This window comes from Opisthocomus hoazin, chromosome 2 (genome assembly GCF_030867145.1).
Source record: "Opisthocomus hoazin isolate bOpiHoa1 chromosome 2, bOpiHoa1.hap1, whole genome shotgun sequence".
Classification (NCBI taxonomy): Eukaryota; Metazoa; Chordata; class Aves; order Opisthocomiformes; family Opisthocomidae; genus Opisthocomus; species Opisthocomus hoazin.
In genome coordinates this window covers 79,753,522-79,772,262 of record NC_134415.1, presented here as the reverse complement: position 1 = coordinate 79,772,262, position 18,741 = coordinate 79,753,522, and the positions used below count along the sequence as shown (strand labels likewise).

Genomic DNA, 18,741 nt, shown 5'->3' with positions numbered 1-18,741 from the left:
GCTGCCCTGACGGGCGACGAGCACTAGCCAATGGGCGGCGAGGGCGGGCCGCGACGGTCACGCGCGGCTCCAGAGCATGACATCATCTGTTTGCACGGCGCAGCCTAGCTTGGTGCGGGCGGGGCGGCCTAGAGGGGGCGGGGCCGCCGCGAGAGGGCGGGGCTGCGGCGAAGGGGCGGGCGGGCAGCGGCTGCAGCTGCGGTAGCGCTCGGCGGGGTCGGCGGCCGCGGCCTGGCCCTCGGCTCCGCTCGTCCTTGCCGCCGCCGGGTCGCAGGGTGCCGGTGACCCGGGCTCGCCGGGCCGCCTCGTCCGAGCGGCGGGGAGCGCCTCAGGGGCGGCTGTCCCCGGCGGGCGCCCTGCGGGCGGTTGAACGCCCCGCTGAGGTAACCCCGCCGGCGGGCCCTCGGGCAGGGCGGCTGCCCCCCCCCCAGGTGCGTGGGCAGAGGAAGGCGTTGAGTTATAATAATGGAGTGATTACGCGATAAGTGGGTATAATTAAGCCCGTATGGGGTAACCGAGACGGGTTAAGTGACGTGCCCGCGTTGCCCAACGAGTCAGTGGCGAGGCAGAACGGCGTTCGGCTGCTCGGACCAGCCCGAGCCAAGCGGGGGAGGTCGGTCGGTCTGTCCATTCGTCTGTCGGTCTGCCTGTCTTCACAGGTATCCGAGACGTCTATGGAGCTGTCCCGGTGGACAGGGAGGCGAGGGGAGATGATGACATGTCTCCTTGAATCGTTAGCAGAAGCTGCTGCTGCGAGGTTGAAATTATTTCATATAATCTAAACTGGACATAAAAAACAAACAAGTGTAGTTTCTTATCAGATCTTGGCTATTTGACTCATTTCACCCTAATGATAGAAACCCAATAACTGCGTGTACTCCCAAGTATTCAAAAATTATGATGCAAGCTTTTGAGTAGTGTAACGTCAGCTTAAAAATCAGGTTTAAAAAGACTTTAAAATACGCAATTAGGTTCGGGTTGGTTTTTTTTTTGCTTACTTTCTTCCTGGCCCTGAAAGTATACTTGGGTCACATCCACGGTGCATCAGGAACTTGGCTATTGGTTTAAAATGCAAGCTGAGATGCTCCTTTAATGGGACTTTAAGAACAGGGATTTCAGGAAAACACCAGTATTTCAGGGCTCATAAATAAAGCTGAGAGAGCCGGCAACACTGCTATGCGCTGCTATTTGTGGCTGTTATTAAATGTACGAAACACTGTGAGAAACCTACTACTGCTATCCACGAGAAGCTGAGAGGCTGTCTTGGCCTACAAGGCGCAGCTTCCCGGTAGGCCTTGGCGATGCAGCTTCAGCAGACGTGAGGCCGCTTTAATGACAATTTCCAGCTACAGGGTTTTGAGTTTTCCCACTTGCTCAGCTTCACAGCTCCTTACTCTAGACCAGTTTTTTGGAGTTTTCGTTGTAAACGTTGTTTCTTCCAGAAAGGCGATCCTGTTTTTTGATGTGGGTGAGCGTAGTCACCATACTCCACACGGTGCAGAAATGGGTCATGAATTCTTTGGCAGTGGGTGCTCAAGTTTAGGTGTACGCAGAACTGAACACGTCCAGCCTTAGGGTTTGGTCCCCAAATTCTCAAGATCACTTGAGGAAGGAGGAGTTCGCTGCTCTCCACAGCAGTAATGTCACCGTTTCCCTCTGCTGCTGCACGTCTCTTCCTTCCCCTCCCCTTGCTTACATCGGTCAGCCAGCCAGTTCACAGGCTGAAGTCCAACTTCAATCGATCTTTAAATTGCTGTTCATCGCTTTGAGGAAAATTTTATAGTCAGAACTCTGTAGCCGCCTTTGGCAAACCCTTTGTGTCTCCATAGCACAACTTGGACCCTTGCTCTCCGAGTCAGCCAATCTCCCCTTAACAACTGTGGAACCCATTGCCCAGTTTTAGCCAAATTGGGCAGAAAGGTTAAAGTCTCAAAGTATGAAGTTGGCTGGCTTAAAGATGACATTTCTTTCTAATCAGCACACGGGTTGCTCTGAATCAGCCACAGAGCCTGCCGTCCTTTGCCCGATCTGTGTTTAAAGGACATAGTCGGGAACTGTGAGAAGAACAAAAAGTGCACGGAGGGAACCGCTCTCTCACAGGGTGGGTGGGAGGGGTAGACAGGGTTACTGCAGCGGACGCAAACCTCTCGGAGACCAGGCTGCAGGTGGCTTACAAAACACCCCATCGTATACTTGTTTGAGTGAAGTCCATGTAGACAATGCAGCCGTTGTTTAATGTAACTGCAATATAACATCGTTTTATTGAGCGGCGGTACGCTTTACAGTAGATTTCTTTAATGACGAGGAGAAGTTCCAGGTCCCCCATGCCCCACGCAGCTTTAGCTCCAACCACGCTTCTGCAGGGAGATATTTGTGTAAGAGAGGTAAAGACAGAAAGGTGCCCTGCGCTTCTCTAGCTGCCAGCCCGGGAAAATGTAGGTTATGGCAGAATGAAGGAGGGATCATATGTGGGTTACCACCGTGAACTGTCATGCCCTTGTCTTACAGGAAGCTGGCTCTCCCAATCGGCCAGATGGAAACCGAGCTGATCGTAGCCTGCTGTAGTTGAACGTAGCAGCTCAGATCTCGATGCAAAAATCACTTAGGAGGATTCCCACCCGGAGTGCTGCCATAGGATCGTTACTTTCCCCGAAGCAGTATGCCACAGGCCCCGCGTCTCACGGCTCTTGTGCGGTCCACGTATGGCCGAGATCACCCGCAGAGATGACTTGGAGCAGCAAAGCACCTGCGACCCTGCCAGATCCGTATGATCAGGCACCGTGGTAGGTGCACATCTTCTCAGTGTAAACTTGCGTGGGGATAGTAGATAAAAGGAGGTGCAGGGGAAGACGCTGCACTGCCCTGAAACACTGGCAGTGGAAGCAGGCACAGTAAACAAGCAAGGCTTCCAGATGGCCTCGGGGCTGGCCTAACTTTATTCCAGTTGAAGTCAGCGATAAAACTCCCATAAATGGAGCCTTTTTGAAAATCCCATCCTTGGGGCATTGAAGTACTTAAAGGAAGAGACTGGGAATCGTGCAGGCTTTAGATTCAATTTTTGATCAGTTGTCATACGTATTTCAGGGGGCCCAGCCACAGAACGGCAATGAGAAGAACTCTTCTGTCTTTCTGTTCTGCGCATGCACATTTGGTAAGTAAAATGTGTCGGAACAATTATACTGTGGTTTTAATTCCCCCTCTAAACTGCCATATCATGGGCACACACGTGCTGTGTGGTGCTGTGAAGAGCTGGTCCCGTGACTTGTGTGGTGAAGGCTGTGGGGCTGCGACAGCAGCGAATTCTGAGGAGGGCAGATAATCCCGCAGCAAAGGCCCAGGGCTGGCGCTGAGGAGATCTAGTTTTATTTCTCAGTTCTGACATGGGCTTCCTGTATGACCTCAGCGCAGTCACGTAATTGCTCTGTGCCTCAGTCCATCATCTCTTTAATAGGGTTACTGCTTACTTATTTCCTTTCTCCCGCCCCGGCCTGCCTTACTTAGACTGCAATTCTGCCAGGGAGTGGAGCATTGCTCGCCACGTGCAAGGCCTTCACCCGGTACAAGAAGACCCAATGGCAATGCCTGTACGGTAATGCAATGCCAATTAAATAAATAAATGAAGATGATAATATTGTTTCGGACTAGATTTGCAGCTTGCAATCCAGCCCAAGGTCAGAGTTGCCCTTGGAACCTCAGGACCTAAGGAAGCGCTCCTCGGGGAGGTTCCCGCACTGGTGATAATCGGCCCCAAGCAGCAGCAGGCTTTGGGAAGGGGGCAAGGGTCAGCCCCAGTTTCGCGGCCGCCCTTCTCTGGCTAACTGCTGAAAGCCACAGCAGAGGCTCCTCGGAGACGCCGCGTTGGACTAAGGGTCTTCTCATTGTGCACAGCCTTGTCTGATCTCGGTTCCCGGCTCTTCAATGCTACTGCGGTTCTCCTCCCCTACGGACTGCTAAATCGTATACACGGATGCCAGTGTATCGCAATGGCAGAGTAGCTGGTGTCTGTCTGAGCTGCCTCGCATTCCCGTAAGGGGCCACGTTACAACAAAAGCCATGGCAGGGCGTGCAACCTCATGACCCAAAATGGAGCTGCAGCGAAAATTATTTCCATTACTCCAAGCTGCATTTGTTCTGATTAATTCAGTGCCTCCTACTATATTTAGATAACTGAGGATTAATTGTATGCATGCTGAAATGCTGTCCCTTGTAATAAAATCACGCCAAACTATTCCTAACTTGAGTGCCACTTGAATTCGAAACCTAACTAGGCCCTGAGGGCCTTAGCCCGTACTTAGCAGGACGCGTAAGGCATGCAGGATCAGGGCCTGGCTGTTTTCTCATCAAACCAAATGGTTTTCGAATCCCGTTGCTTATCTATAACGCTCGATAAATCAGGAATAATTTGTCTGCTAATTCTACCTCGCAACGCTTCAGAAGCACACCTGCTTCTCGGTGCATGCAGCTGTCTGTATCTGGCGTCGGAGACAACTCCGTTTTTGCGCTAAATCCAGACCGTACTTCAGGTCGACACAAAGCTAGGTGAGGACTGATACACCTACGCTGCTATGTAACGCATTTATAACTACATCTGTATTAACAGCTCTCTATTCCTTGGCTTTGTGGGTCACCCCTTTACCCAACCCGTCATTAACTACGTCTTCAGATGAGCTCCTTCAGAGGGCTTTCTGCCAGGGCACGGCCTCAGAGGAGGGAGGACAGCAGGACTGCGTTCATGTGTGGACGTGTCTGAACGTGCTCCCCTGTCACCCGCAGCCAGAACGAAAGTTTTCAAAAAATGGCTAAATTGGACTTCAGATGTAAAGTTTACCAGAAGTAATTTACGGCCAGTGGAAAGAAGTAGGGAAAGGAACGGCGGGCTGTCCCTCCGCCGCGACGGGCAGCCGGAGCCGGTGTCAGGCGCAGCGCAGGCAGCGAGCGCTAAAGCCGCGCTCCCCTCCGGGCCACCGGCAAGGCCCGGAGGGGCGGCGAAGCGAGACGCTTCCCTCCGGTTTTCCCGTTCAAACTCCAGCCAGCGCAGAGCGCCGGGGCCGAGCTCGCCCTCGGGCAGCCTCACCGTACGCACCGAGAGACCCGAGCGCTCCCCGCACACAGTCCCCGGCCCGCCGGGGAACGCAGGCCCCGCCGCGCCCAGCGGCCTCTCCAGCCGGGCCACGCTCCCGCCCCGTCGGGGCGGCCCCAGCTCGGCACCGCCCGTGGGCGGGCCGCGCCGTGCGGTTAGGTTGAGCCCGGCTGCGTGTGCCTATAACTTTGTGTTGCCGCTGCCGGCGGCGGTTGGGAGGAGGAGGAGGGATGTGGAAGCCGGCGGCGAGCTGGGTGACGGGCGGCTCGGGCGGGCTGCGGCAGCGGGCGGGCTCGGCGCGGGCGGATCGCTTGCCTCTCGCCGGCTGCTCGCAGGGGGAGCGGGCGGTGTGCCGCCTTCCCCTCCTTCGCCTTTAAAGGGAAGGCTGCTCGGAGCTGAAGGCGCAGGAGCGACCGTGCGGCAGCGCTGCTTCTTCCCTCCCCGTGAATTCGGATCGCGATTCCTGCCGGTGTGGAGGTGGCTGTTGATTCTCAAACCTCCCCCCCCCCCGCCTCCCTCCCCTCCGATGTGGCTCTCCCTGCCTCTTCTGCCTGCGCTTTTTAAATGACTTGAGTGAAGGGGGGGCGCGCGGGGGGGGGGGGAACTGTCAAGATGGCAGCAGCAGGAGCAAGGAGGTTATGAATGTGGTGTTGATGCTGGAACAAAACCTATTCTCTCTGGCAGCCCGAGGGAGGGCTTAAAGCTTCTGGACCTGTTGGAAAACTGGTGATTTGTTCCCGTTGTGCTCGCTTTTTCCCCGCGAGAAGAAGGATTTATATATTTTTTTTTCATTTTTTTTTTTTTAACAGACCAGCCCCCGGGGTGGCCTGCTCCAGCCCCCTTGCTCCGCCGGCTCTGAGGTTTTTGGGGGGGCTGCTGGCGCGTGGCTCGGGGGGCACCGCAAAGTGACAGGCTTGCGCTGGTGTACAGCTGGATGGAGGCTGAGACTTCGGCTCCCTTCCGGGCGTTCTGAAGAAGGAAAAAGTCTTCGGCGTAAACTGAAGGACCCCTCTCCCTGCCCTCCTGCCGAGGGAGGGGGGGCAAAGGACCACCCACCCCCCAGAAGGGAAGGCATCCCCGGCAAGCGGCGAGGAGCGAGCTCGGAGGCGCCGGGGGTCCTCTTCCCGGCTGGATACGGCGCGGTTCCCCGCTGGAGCTACTTCTGCATCCGCATGGAGTGAAACATAAACAAACGCACACTCGGAGGGCACCCACCCCCGGCACCGCCCGGCCCCGCGCCGCCGCTCCGGCTCCTAAGCTGAGCTTTTTTTTTTTTCCTTCCCTCCCTCCCTTCACCCCCCCCAGCTCCGGCGTGCGCATCGCCCGCGGCGAGCGGGGCTCGGGGCGCGGCGGAGAGCCTGCCGGCCCTCGGCGGCGAGCGGCATGCCCGCCCGGCGGCCCCCCGCCTGCTAGGCTCCCGTCGGCACCGAGGAGGCGGCGGAGGAGGAGCGGGGTCGGCGGCCGCCCGCCCCGTCGCAGCGCCCCGCCGCAGCCGCCCGCGGGGGAGGCCAAGATGGCAGAGGCGTCGCCCCCCGCCCCGCTCTCGCCCCTGGACGTGGAGCTGGACCCCGAGTTCGAGCCGCAGAGCCGCCCCCGCTCCTGCACCTGGCCCCTGCAGAGGCCCGAGCTGCAGGCCAGCCCCGCCAAGCCCGCCGGCGAGCCGCCCGCCGACGCCGCCTCCATGATCCCCGAGGAGGAGGACGACGAGGAGGAGGGGGGCGGCTCGGCCATGGCCGTCGGCGGCGCGGCCCCCGCCGGCGGGGAAGCGGCGGCCCCCGGCGTCCCGGAGGAGGCGGCGCGGCCGGCGGCCCCGCTGCCCGGGGGCGGCCCGGAGGGGCCGAGCCTCTCGCCGGCGGCCGGCGGCGGGGGGCCGAGCGGGGGCCCGGCGGCGGCGGCGGCGCCGAGGAAGTGCTCGTCGCGGCGGAACGCGTGGGGCAACCTCTCGTACGCCGACCTCATCACCCGCGCCATCGAGAGCTCCCCGGAGAAGCGCCTCACCCTCTCCCAGATCTACGACTGGATGGTCCGCTGCGTGCCCTACTTCAAGGACAAGGGCGACAGCAACAGCTCGGCCGGCTGGAAGGTGAGGAGGGGTCCCGGGGCCGCGGCGGGCTGGGCTGGGGTGGGCTGCCCGCGGGGGGAGGCGGCCGGCGGCTCTACCCGCCCCCCCCCCCCCGACGGTTCTCCCCGACGGCCGGGCTGCTGGGCGCTCTGTCGCCGCTGCCTTTCTTTTCCTTTTTTGTTTTTTTAAATTTATTTCTTAAGGGAGGGGGTGAGAAAAGTTTTGGCTCTTTCCTGTCGCTGTGTCCGAGCGGTGAGGGCTCCTAACGCTGGGAGCGGAGCTGGCTGCTCGGGTGCACAAGCGCATAAGCAGGGGAAGAAAAAGAGCGGTGGGGAAAAAAAAAAAAAAGGAAAAAAATATTTTTAAGGGTTTTTTTTGTTTGTTTGTTTTGTTTTGCTTTGGTTTTGAAGTTACAGGTACCTTTGGTGTCACTCGTGCTGGAAATGAGTTGCTTTTACTCAGGGTCGGTCTGAGTCTCGCAGCTCAAGTACGGAACGAGTCGATTATTTTCATCGAGAAAAACCCCAGTGGTTTCCCACACGTTCCTCAAAGGCAATAGAGGGAAATTCGGGTCTTGACGTTTCTTCATGAAGTTAATCAAAGCGTGGAGTTACTGGCTGCTCAGCCGCGACAGCGCTCGGTTTGTGTTTCCTGCGGTGCCAGTGCGTGAGGGCACCGTCTGCTGAGAAATCCCGTGTGTGTATCCCAGCGTTTTCTGTCCGGCATCACGAAAGTTAGCAGCTAAGATTACTATCGTTTTAATAAACGAGGAGAAAAAAAAAAAAAAGAAAGAAATCTGTTTTTGTGGCTTGTTTACTCAGCGCGTGCGAAAGCACGTTGCAGGCAGGCAGGGTTTTGCTCTCCAAAACAGAGTCTAATAAGGCCTACCGGGAGCCGGTGCTGCACGTAAAGCAGGTATCAAGTGATTTCTGGAGCTGCTCTTTTCTCCTTGTTTTCTGTGTCCATCAGTTAGTGGCTGTCGGACACCAACCTGTCACGTCCTTGCGGCTGTACGGAAACGCCGGCGCTGCTTGGTGTCGACGCTGTTTGCGGAGGGGAATCCCGGTACGGTTCGGTTGCTGCCGAGGGCCGATGGTGGCAGCTTCTGAGACCGAGTTTTTGAATGGATGGCTGAAGGCGAATTTGCTGGGAAGTTTTACTGTGTTACAGAGAAATTAAATTTCCTCCTTGAATCTCTCTAGCTTTGGATCAGGGGAGAACTTACCGTATACAAGTCGGTCAGAAACACTGTATGGAGGAAACGTTGTTAGCGGTTTTTGTATTAGCAGTCCTGTCTCATATTTTGGTGCCTGAGTAGGACTTTCTGCTAGCAGTTGAAGTGGAGCTGTATGATTTTTACCTGCAGAGTGGAGCACTGTGGAGGAAGCGTTTCACTGGCAGACTTGTCTCAGGCTGGGGAAAATATGAACACAAAGTTTTATCCGTGGCATAGCTAGTTCCAGACAAGGCTCTTAAAAACGCAGATCCTTTTTACAGCTTTTGCCTCTTTATTAGGTGTTGAATTTTGATCGGACTTTACAAGCGCGGTACGGAGTGTGACAAAGGGTTACGTCTTCCGATGACAGCCCGTGCCTTCATAAGTTGTTTGGTTTCACGCAGAAGCAGTGGCTTTAGATGTCAGCTGCTGTGACAAATCCACCCTTTTTATCTGATACTTTGAATTTTCAGCAGATTCTCGATACTCGGTTCAGAGGAAGACTTACTGAGCAGCGGGGCTGATGCTGTTTCGGCTGAATTCGGTGGCAGAACTCCCATTCGCTTCAGCAGAAGCAGGATCTGGGCCATAACGCAAAGTGCTTGCATTGATTAGTATGCTTAATACAGTCACAATTTTTCTGACAATTTATACTGTTAATTTGATATTGATTCCTTTGCTGAGCAGCATTAACTGGTACTTGGAGCTAATTAAAATGTTAAAAACTTGGATCCCTTGAGATACCCTAACTTCGAGAGACAGTTCACAGTCATTAAACAGGCAGAATTTTCTGCTACCAGTGTGCCTGCGCCTCCCGAGAAAGGTCATCTTAAAGGCTTGTGAGAAACTTCTGAAATAAATTATATCAGAGGTAAGGCATTCGATCCCGTTAACGGCGGGTGCAGTTGTACGTGGGTGGTGGGGGCATACTGAAAGAGGCAAAGGAGGGGTCAGGAGCTAATAATTTGCCAGGCATGCAAAAGTACAAAATTTAATTCCTTAGCAGGGATGGAGTTTCTTTTAATGTATGCGTATACATTCAGAAGAGGACTATTCCAGTTTCTTGGCTGGAACGTAAATTAGTTTGTGCAGAGGCAACACTCTTAAATAGAGACTCCATCTTAGTCTCCCGATGCTAAAACACATTATATGTTCTTATCATCTTTGTTTCCCTCACAGGTAATGAGTACAGCTCTTCAGGAACTAATGTCAGACTTTTTCAGATTGCTGGTTACAATGAGATTTTAAATGAACAGAAGATACTTCTGTAACAGAAAGCTTTTATCTTAATTTAGAATATTTTACACAGCTAAGTTCGTCTTTGAAGGCAGCAGGCCCATTTAACAGTGTTCTGCTCTGGCACTGAGTGGGAAAATTGTCATTTTAAACAAAGGGAAGAAGATAACTTGGTTTTATTATCTTATGTATTATTGTATATGAACTATTAATACCATTTCTAGTGAGATGTGCTGAATACTGTAATCCATAAACATAGCTGGGATTATACTCCTCAAAACAATTATTTTAAGAGCTATAAATTGGAAGTTAACAACTATCACTCTTTTTTTTTTTTTTTTTCCCCTAGGGCATTAAAGCAGAAGTGAATATTTCAGATGTGGTTAGGAAGGCATATATTACGTTTCCGCTAATCCAGATAAGGTTTGCCCAATACACCCCCCCCTACCCCCCAACAATCTTCTCTGCTTCCCCTTCCCCGTGGCCCCGGCGGGACGCTGGCTAACCTTAAGGCTGCCTGGCAGCTAACCAGGACAGCAGTGTACGGAGCATCGCTGTAGAGCCGGCACGCTGCGGCCACGATCGTGTGCCACGGGCAGCCTTGTTCGATGCAATCCCGTGTGCTTCCAAGTCACCGGGAAGGGTTTCGGTGCGTGGTTCTGTATCCGCCTACTGTCTTGAATATTTACCGGGGGGGTTTGGTATTTATCATCACTGGAGGGGGGAAAATGTCCGAGGGTGAGCTGGTTTCACACTTGTGAAATGCACTGTGCCGGGCCACCGTTGCAGGTGCTTCCACAGAGCTCCTCCGTCTGCAGATCTACCCGTCTTCCCAGATTCGGGTGTCCGTTACCCTGCCGATGCCCTGCAGTCACAAAACGAGTGTGCTGGCTTAAATCGCGAGTTTCCCCCCCCAAATATTTAGGATGCTGTAACTCGCTGAATAATCTTGAAATAGAAAACTGAAACACCTTTGTGTCTGTGTGTGTAGTAGAGGTGCCCGGTTTCACTATAGCTGAAGTGCTTCCGTATCTCTTCCTATAATGATATTTTGTAATTTCTTGCAGCACTGTCTTGTGAAACAGTCTTTTCTACATGAAGAGTACACTAGGGGGACTAGTTTGCTCTGTGTTGAGCGGTGTGGCAAGACTGTGAATCTGGTCCTTTACACACCGATACCAGCAATTCCCAAATTTAAATGCATCTGGTTTGCTTTGATTTGTTTTTTATATCAGAAGTCTATTGGTTTTACACCTGTTGCGTTCTTCTTCCTTGTGAAAGGTAAATACCGGTAGCTGGGATATTTACTTTGAAGGGGAGATTTTTGTAAACTTTGTATGTGGACATCATTCCTTACCATGTTTTATTGACCAATAGGTACCAAAGTCCTTTCAGCGTAGCAAACGCACGAGTCTCTTCTGTCATTATCGAGACTTGAAAAGACTTGAGAAATTCGCCAGCGGTGTGGAGAGATGTCTAAATCTGTTAGGCAGATGCTGATACGCAAGATGTGTCGGACTGTTTTTGTCATCTTTTTGCAAAGGATGTGGGAAGGAAGCAACACCGCTCTCTGTTCTTATTTCTCCTCCCTCCGAGTAGCACACAGTGTCTTTTGTCAGGAGTGGCAGCGTAAAGCTGGAGTTTGCACCAGTTTCATTTTTGCTCTGCTGTCTTCTTTTTCTTTTTTATTTTTTTTAAAAGACTCTGTTTCCTAGTTAGCTGCTAGCCTGAATATTTTTTCCAGCCTTCTGTTATACTCTTACTTTTTTTTTTTTTTTTTTTTTTTTTCCAAATTTTGAGCTGCCTTGTTCATCCTTACAGAAGCGTTTGGGTTACAAAATGTAGTCTGATTATTTCAAGTTTCGATCAACTGAAGCAAGCACGGGTTTAAGCACGTGAATGGATCCTTGGGACTTCACTGGGATTATGTGTGTGCTTAAACTCACTGCTTAAGCATCTTACCTGATCAAAGCCTTACTATGTTGTGCTTTAACAGAGCACTCGGTAACATTTGTAAGTGAATTTTGTGCTGAGCAACGTAGAGAGATGCACAGTTCCAGCCCCGAAGCTGAAACTGCTAGATAACAAGCTTCTTGCATCAAAGAGGAGTATACTTTCGTATCAAAGTAGCAAGTGACTTTTTAAACTTCCCAGTAGAAGCCATATGTAGATATTAGCACGCATTATTATTTCATGTCTGTAACGTACATCAAAGATCTCACTTTTCCCCAGCTCGTGCAGACAGGCGACAGCTATTAGGGTAGAGAGAGAGACACCAACTAGTTCTTCCAGAATCGTTGGCATTGTTTGATCCGCAGTGTGACAGTGAGGAGCACCTCTGCTGAAGGACTTGTTAAATGCCAATACAAACGCATCGCCTTCCTGAATGTCAGCAGCTGCAAAGAGGCACAGGCTCTGATAAACTTAACTTTTCATGTGAATGGGAAGTCCCCAGCGGATGATGCCGGATGGTACCTCTGTCAGGTAGACCTGTGTGATAAATACTGGAATCAATGTTCCTGAATTCTTCAAAGACAGAAGGTTACCTAAAACAGTCGTGCAACATTGGCGTTGGCACGGGTTAGTAGTGTCCGTATTTGAACATATTTAGAATAGGAAGCTTGAGAGTCAGCGGTTGGCTCCTGCACTTACCTGCGTGTTTGGAAGCACACGGTTAATGCTAATAAAATTAGATCACCTTAGCGGATGTTGTATCCGGTGTGTTGTTTTTGCTTGAACAAACACTGTCTGAGACCATCAGGCTGGGGAAGAGAGGGGTGCTGGCGCTCCTGCCCAGGGCTGTCCTGCCTCTGCTTGGCTTTGTGCTGGTAAAGCAAGCGGTGTCTTTCAGGCGAGGCCATTATTTATTCGGGTCATTTTGGTGGTGCTACACCACTTTGCTGTAATCCTGGGAGATTAGGGGAGGCTGGGCACGTGCTGGCGCATTTAGAAAGGCGAGTGATTAGGGTTAGCCGGGTGGTTTTGTGAAAGCTCTTTGTTCTGATGTGGACAAAGTAGAAGCCCGGAGCTGGTGGGGTCCCTTGCAGAGGGCAAACAGCACCGGGGCGGGGGCAGCACCCTGCGCCCCCCTGTTTTCAGCCTCTTTGCGTGGGGTAGATGGGGAGAACAAGCATGAAATCGCCCCAGAAAATTGCAGTGGGTGTGCTGGGGGTTCGGAGGGAAGCCGAAGGGATTGCCTTGGAGATAAGGGAAAACTGAGGATAAATAGCCAAAGCATTTCTCTAGGTGGCAGCCTCCGAGAGGTGCCCTGTGAGGCTGTTGGCAGCCACCTACTTTGCGTGGAAGCATGGAAAATCTTTTGTGAGGATTGCTTCTGATTTGCAATGCAATTACAGTGGGTCTTGGCGTAGTGGCGGCTTGCCAGGGGAGAAACTGAAAGTGTTTCCTAATGCAAGTTGTTACTTAGACTAAAATCTTCGTGCATTCTTGTTTCTCTCCCACCTTTTTAAAAGCCAGACTGCTCGCTCCGTCCCGGAAAACGTGCCCAAGGGCAGGGTTATAAAATGGCAGCGTTAGTCGATTTTCGAGGCGCGAGGCCCTCTGCGTTTCGAGGCAGACTCTGGAGGAGGGCGAGCTCTGAGCATCCTCCTGCCGCTGTTTTGTTCCCGTTGCCACAAAAACCGAGTGGGCGCTGGGAAGGGACCGCAGCCTCACCAGGTCCCAGGGCAGGAGGCGCATCCAGGTCCCACAGCACGTAGCGAGCATCCCGATACGGGCCTGCCTGATAACACGGCGCTCGGGGAGCTGCAGGGTTTTTTTGATGTGGCTTTTCTTGGGGCTGACAGTACGTGCGTAGCGCGGCGGTTCGGGAGCAAAATGAAGTGTTCAAGTAATGTGCACAGTCATTCGGTTTTCAGTAGTGCTGGCTCAGCACACCACGAGTTAAGTGAAGATTAAGCTTAACCTTTTATTTGCTCTTTTTTTGTGCCTCTACAGACTTTGACTGTTCTTTTCTGCTACAATTTCCTGAGCATTGCCACACACTAAGCTTGGAAAAGGAGGTGCATTTAGCCAATTTATGGCCTGACATATGTTAATTAACATTAATTACCTGCTTGAATAGTCCATTTAGCACTTATTATTAAAAAGTGGCTTGTCTACAGAAGGGGATTTTCCTTTAGTGAGATGTTTTGTTCTAACTTGCTTCAGACAAAGTCAGGATGGGGCATCCCATGCTTCTCTGGATGGCTGTTACCAGTTTTCTGATGTTCCAGTTGTGTGTGTGGGATACCGTTGCACCACCGACAGGCACCAACTTCTTACCCACGTGTATCTGACATTTATGCGACGTCGACTTAACTTTCCCAAGCAAACCAGCTTGTTTCGAAGTGTTTTTTGCTAACGGTGAGTACAGCTCTTGCTTCTCTGATTGAGGCAGCCGGAGAAAGAGCTGTGCTGCTCAGCTTGCCAGGAGCTGCAGGGAGATCCAGAGGCTGGCGGTGGTATGTCCCCAGCCGCTGTTTGGGGTAGAGGGGTTGAAGAGCTCGGGTGTGCAAGGCTGGAGGGGGTGTGTAGGAGTCATTGGGGCATGCTGTGGTGCCGTGCAGGGAGAGCGTCTTCAACTCTACGTGGCGAAGGATGATGGACCTTGAAGTTCCCACAGCCCTTGAGCAGGCCACCACTGGAGTGGAGCATGGTCTCCAGCAACAGCAGGTTATGTCTTGCTGTATTCATCAACTGTGGTATCTACGTTATCTCCTGGGCAATGCAAAGGTTATTACAGGTCATTGGTGTAAAAGCTGTGAGGTGAGGGGAGCGACAAGGAGAGAGCACTCATTCAATTTCCAATTACAAATATTTAAAAAAAATAAAATTCCATTCCTCAATTCACCATCCCACAGTTCCTCATTCCTGCCTTGGGAGACTCCAGGGACGTTATGTCCTGCTTCACCTTCTCCATCCTTCCCTTTGTAACAGCAGGCGGGGGGGTTGTGTGATGCATGGGGTGCCTCTGTGGGAAATGGAGGGCTGGCTTGTAACTGTGAGGGCGCATAGCAGTGTCACTGCCTTTTGGTTGGGAATGCAGTGTGGAGGCGGTTGGGCTGCAGGACTGACGAACAGGGCCCTGAAAGGGGTTGGGGACAAGCGGGAGGTTGTGTTAGAGCGCTCTCTCATCCCTATGATGAAATAGCAAGGGTCTTGCCTTTCAGTGGGGCTGGAGGAGAAGAGCATCGCTGTGTCGCCGTTGTTTTTTGCCGCAGTGGTTCTTCCCGATGCTGTGCCTAGCCACGAGGACCCGGAGGAGCTGGTTGTGCCCCGCAAAGCCAGAGTCCTTTCTCTGGGCAACCCCCCGGCACGTTTGCCCAAGGACTGACATGCTTGTGACGCTGCTTTGCAGGGAATTTGAGGCGGGTCAGGAGTTAACAGCATTGGTGTCTTGTTAATGACTCTGTGTGTGTGTGTCCTACCTGGACTTTGCTTATTGGGGCTATTTTCTTTATCAGTGCACTGGTACCTATCAAAAATAAAGGCCATTGAAATACTTCTGCTGATACAAAACACCTTTGTAAGATTTCACTGATGGAGAAATGCCTTTCTGGGGATCAGTACTGCTAAAGAAATGCCTTGTGAAAATTAGCTCTTATAAGAGACTTGTGCTAACAAATTGAATGGGTTGCTTGCTTGATCGCAACATGCTGTGTACTTAAGAGCTGAATTATGAAATGCCGGGTTCTCACTTGAGCACGTTTATTTGGCAAGGTATTCTTTTGCTTTTCTTTATTATTTTTTTCCCCTGCTGGTGAAGCTGCCGCTCGCTGCCTGCAAAGGGATGTGCGAGGGAGGTGCGGGCTGGGACGGGAGGGCAGAGGCAGCCTGGGGGAAGGTCTGCATCCAGCCAGCAGGACTGTCGGTAGGGATTCTGCAGCCCAGGTCTCCTGGAGGGTGCTGCCTGCCAGTTTTGGGGGGCAGGAGGCTGCTTGTGGTGGGCCGGGGGCTCTGCCCATGCCATCTCTATACGCCTGGGTGCTGCCGGCTTCTGTGTCCCTTCACCTACTGCCTGCCCGTGCCGAGGTGAAGGGTGGGTCTGGGCTGATGTCTCCATGCCAAAATCCTGTCGAGAGCTCCAGAGGGAGGGCAGGAGGCTGGAGCGCTGCGAAAAGTGCTGTTTTTCTCCTTTGACACCTGCCTCTGAGGCTGCCTTCACGCCTTGGGTTGTGCTATGGCTCGTAACCCAGCCCTCGGCCTCGCCGTGCCTTCAGCCCAGCCTGCCTCCCCATCCCTGGCTTTCCTAGACCTTTGGGGAGCAGTGGAGGCCATGGGGATGCCTGGAATTGTGGCCGTCGGGTGGGATGCTGTCCTAGGAAAAAGGTTTTCGGTAGGTTTGCTGGCTCCTAGGTCACGGAGCAGTGAAGAGCAGGTCCGGGCTGGGTGCCAGCACTGGAACGGGGAGGCACCACCTGCTTATCCCGACCCCGGGGGAGTGGGAGGCAGCAGATAAGTCTGAAGGCTGGTGGGGACGTAGGGCAGTCTGCTGGGGGAGGACAGATAGAGGAGCACCCAAACACGTCGGCACTCGTCCCCATGGGCTTCACTCTGCCTCCCAGCTGCTGTGGCTGCTCGGCCCGAAGCCGTCCCTGGTGGGAGTGAAAGCTGGTTTGAGTGGATGCAGCCCAGTTTATGACGGTGCAGCTTTCACGGGTGGATGAGTTAAAGAGAGCAGGGTCTGGCTCTTGTCCCTGCAAAAGGCCGAGTTACAGCAGCAGAGTGGGGCTCTCCTGTGGTGCTGCAGCAGCGTGCATTTGCATTAATGTAAGTAAGGCTCAAGCCAGCAGTGCTTAAAATCCCGGTGGCAGCTGAGCCTGGACTCCCGGTGAGGACTGAGCGTGACCGGGAAGTGTTAGTAACAGTGTTGCACTTCAGTAAACAAAACTTTGTTTAAAAACATATTAATTACCGAATAATAATCTAATACAAACTACTCTCCTAGTCTAGACAGCCAGCACCTCTGTCACTGTAGATGATTTGCCCTTATAATGTAGCGTTTTCTCATGCTGCACCATGTTGGTTTCTGCATTTTCTCCAGAAGAGGATGAAGAAGAATGAATGTATTAGTCTAAAGAAATCACTTAAGGACATGACTTCCAGGGCTATATTTGTTTTATCTGGAACGTGGACTGAATTATCTTGATATATACGCTAGTTATGTGTCAGTGCTCTTAAAACCTGCTGTATTTGTTTTTTTCTCTCCATGCTAGCTCTTCAAGCAGCTATTTCAACTCTCCAAAGACACATTATGACCAGAGTAAGCCCTGCTTTCTCAAATGAAATTTGCAGTGTAAACATACCTTAAAATGCAAGATTTAATCCAGATCTAATGTTTCTGACTTTGCGGGTATTTGTGAAGTTAGGCAGTGAACCCCTATCTTCTGTAAATATATTTGCTAGTTCTTCATGGAAGATTTATCGGTTTCGTCTATAAAGTTCCAGATATGGTTAGTACATAAAGTTTGGCGTCTGATAAGTGAGAACAGCGCTCAACAAAGAATGTCTTTGTGTGAGACTCACAGGCTCCCACATTATCACCTTTTTTGCTGATTGGTTTTGTGCTGAGAGCAGCGATGTGGTTTCCTGAAAGCCTATAACCTACTGTTTGTTCTGCAAAACTGCTCTGGACCTTAACTAATTTCCAGAGAATATTTTTTTCCAGGAATTCGTAGGGGAAGGTGATGCCAGTTCAAGTTGTGTCCTGAGATGCTTGTAAGCTGAGACACGTAGAGCTGCTGTCCCTGTTTTTGTGCAACACGATCTGTTGTGTTGAAAAGTTTCACTGTATGGGGGAACTCAAAACCATTTGTCTGAGATGTCAGGTTTCAGAGTGAATGGTGCTTCTTTAAGTATTCATCAAGACCTACAGTGGGAGGCTGCTGGTCCCGCGATGCCTTTGTAGGAGAACAGCTCTGGCACCGAGAATGATGCTGCCACTGAGCACCTGTAAAAACTCCGAAGCATTTGTGAATCTTGCGCAAGCAGCTTCTGCGTTTGCATAGCCTGAGACATACGTGTGGCCCAGATAAACGGGCCACATCTAAAATCTTCGATTTTCAAATGGGAATCTTGTCAGAGCTCTGCATGGATTGGGCCAGAGGTTTTCAGCCTAGTTTGTGTAGCCGCCGGAAGCTGTGAACCTAATATTATTATTTTCATCATGATGTTGACAGTGTAATTCTCCATCCCCTAGCATGTTGGGATTTTTCTTGCCCCATTGCCCTTACAGCCTGGTTCATGCACGGCAAAAATACTGCAGAATAAAATGTACTGGAAGGTTTGCACAATTGGGGTAGGAGAGAAATCTTTTATGAGGAGCGGTTTCTTGGAAAGCTCTGGGGAAGGGAGCTGCGTGCTTAAGAATGTATTTGAAAATCAATAGTGAGGCCATTTTACATGCAAAAAAAGAGGGAAAGTGTGTAGGCCATGGGGTAGTGGCATATGGGGCTGGGAGGAAGAAGGATTCTGTGAACCAGCAGTAGGGAGCAAATCAACCTGATGAATGTTGGTAGACATCTGATGTCTACTGGGCCTAGTGGGGTAGCTTGGAGCAGGTGGAAGAAGCATACTGTTTACCTAATTAGAAACATAAATAAAATCTTTCCAACTTTTTTTTCTAAATTAAAATGCATTTGAAGCATATGTCAGATTTCTCACATCCAGGAAAGATCTCTCAAACCCCGCTGTTCCCCAGGGAGGCTGTTTCTAGCCCACCTTCTTCAGGGCTCTGCCAGGTAGCAGGTCCTCCTGGTCGGAGGGTGGAGTGGGACATGCATTAGCAGTTGGAGATGTTGGGGTTCTTCCTGGGCACATCCGCACTCCTCTTTAATCGTCGGGAAAAGGTCTGTCATTTGAGGTGATAGACCAGGGAACTGGAAAAAATAACAAAAGTGATCATAGTTGAAATCACTGAAGGTGGGATTTCAGCTCTGTGTGTTTATTGAGAAGTCGGTGACAGTGTGGAGCAGGGCCTGGGCTGCTGTACAGTCAGGGCAGCTCCGTATCTCCAGTGTATTTTAGGCACCGAGGAGACAAAAGATGATGCTAATTGCAAGAGAAACTACTTAACTGCTTTGTATTATGTTTGAAACGAAGGGGGAATAACGCTGATTGAATGACCTATTTTGACTTCCTCAGTGT

At 51.7% G+C, this 18,741-nt stretch overlaps 1 protein-coding gene and 1 long non-coding RNA gene across 6 annotated transcripts in view; both read left to right on the top strand.

Moving 5' to 3' along the window:
* Positions 1-234: 234 nt before the first annotated feature.
* On the top strand, positions 235-4,218 carry LOC142365755 (uncharacterized). 5 transcript variants are annotated; one of them, XR_012766629.1, is made up of 4 exons: positions 235-431; positions 2,509-2,783; positions 3,085-3,151; positions 3,889-4,218. It is a non-coding gene; the product is annotated as an uncharacterized LOC142365755 (long non-coding RNA). The 5 variants fall into 5 exon arrangements; XR_012766630.1 differs by having other exon boundaries at positions 3,646-4,218; XR_012766628.1 differs by having other exon boundaries at positions 3,518-4,218.
* Positions 4,219-6,078: 1,860 nt separating this feature from the next.
* The window catches only part of FOXO3 (forkhead box O3), a 96,368-nt gene continuing 83,705 nt past the window's right edge, over positions 6,079-18,741 (top strand). Inside the window, exon 1 of the mRNA XM_075414266.1 lies at positions 6,079-7,163. Within this exon, the coding sequence (XP_075270381.1) occupies positions 6,594-7,163 (570 nt within the window). The 5' untranslated portion in view covers positions 6,079-6,593. The remainder of the gene's footprint in view (positions 7,164-18,741) is intronic.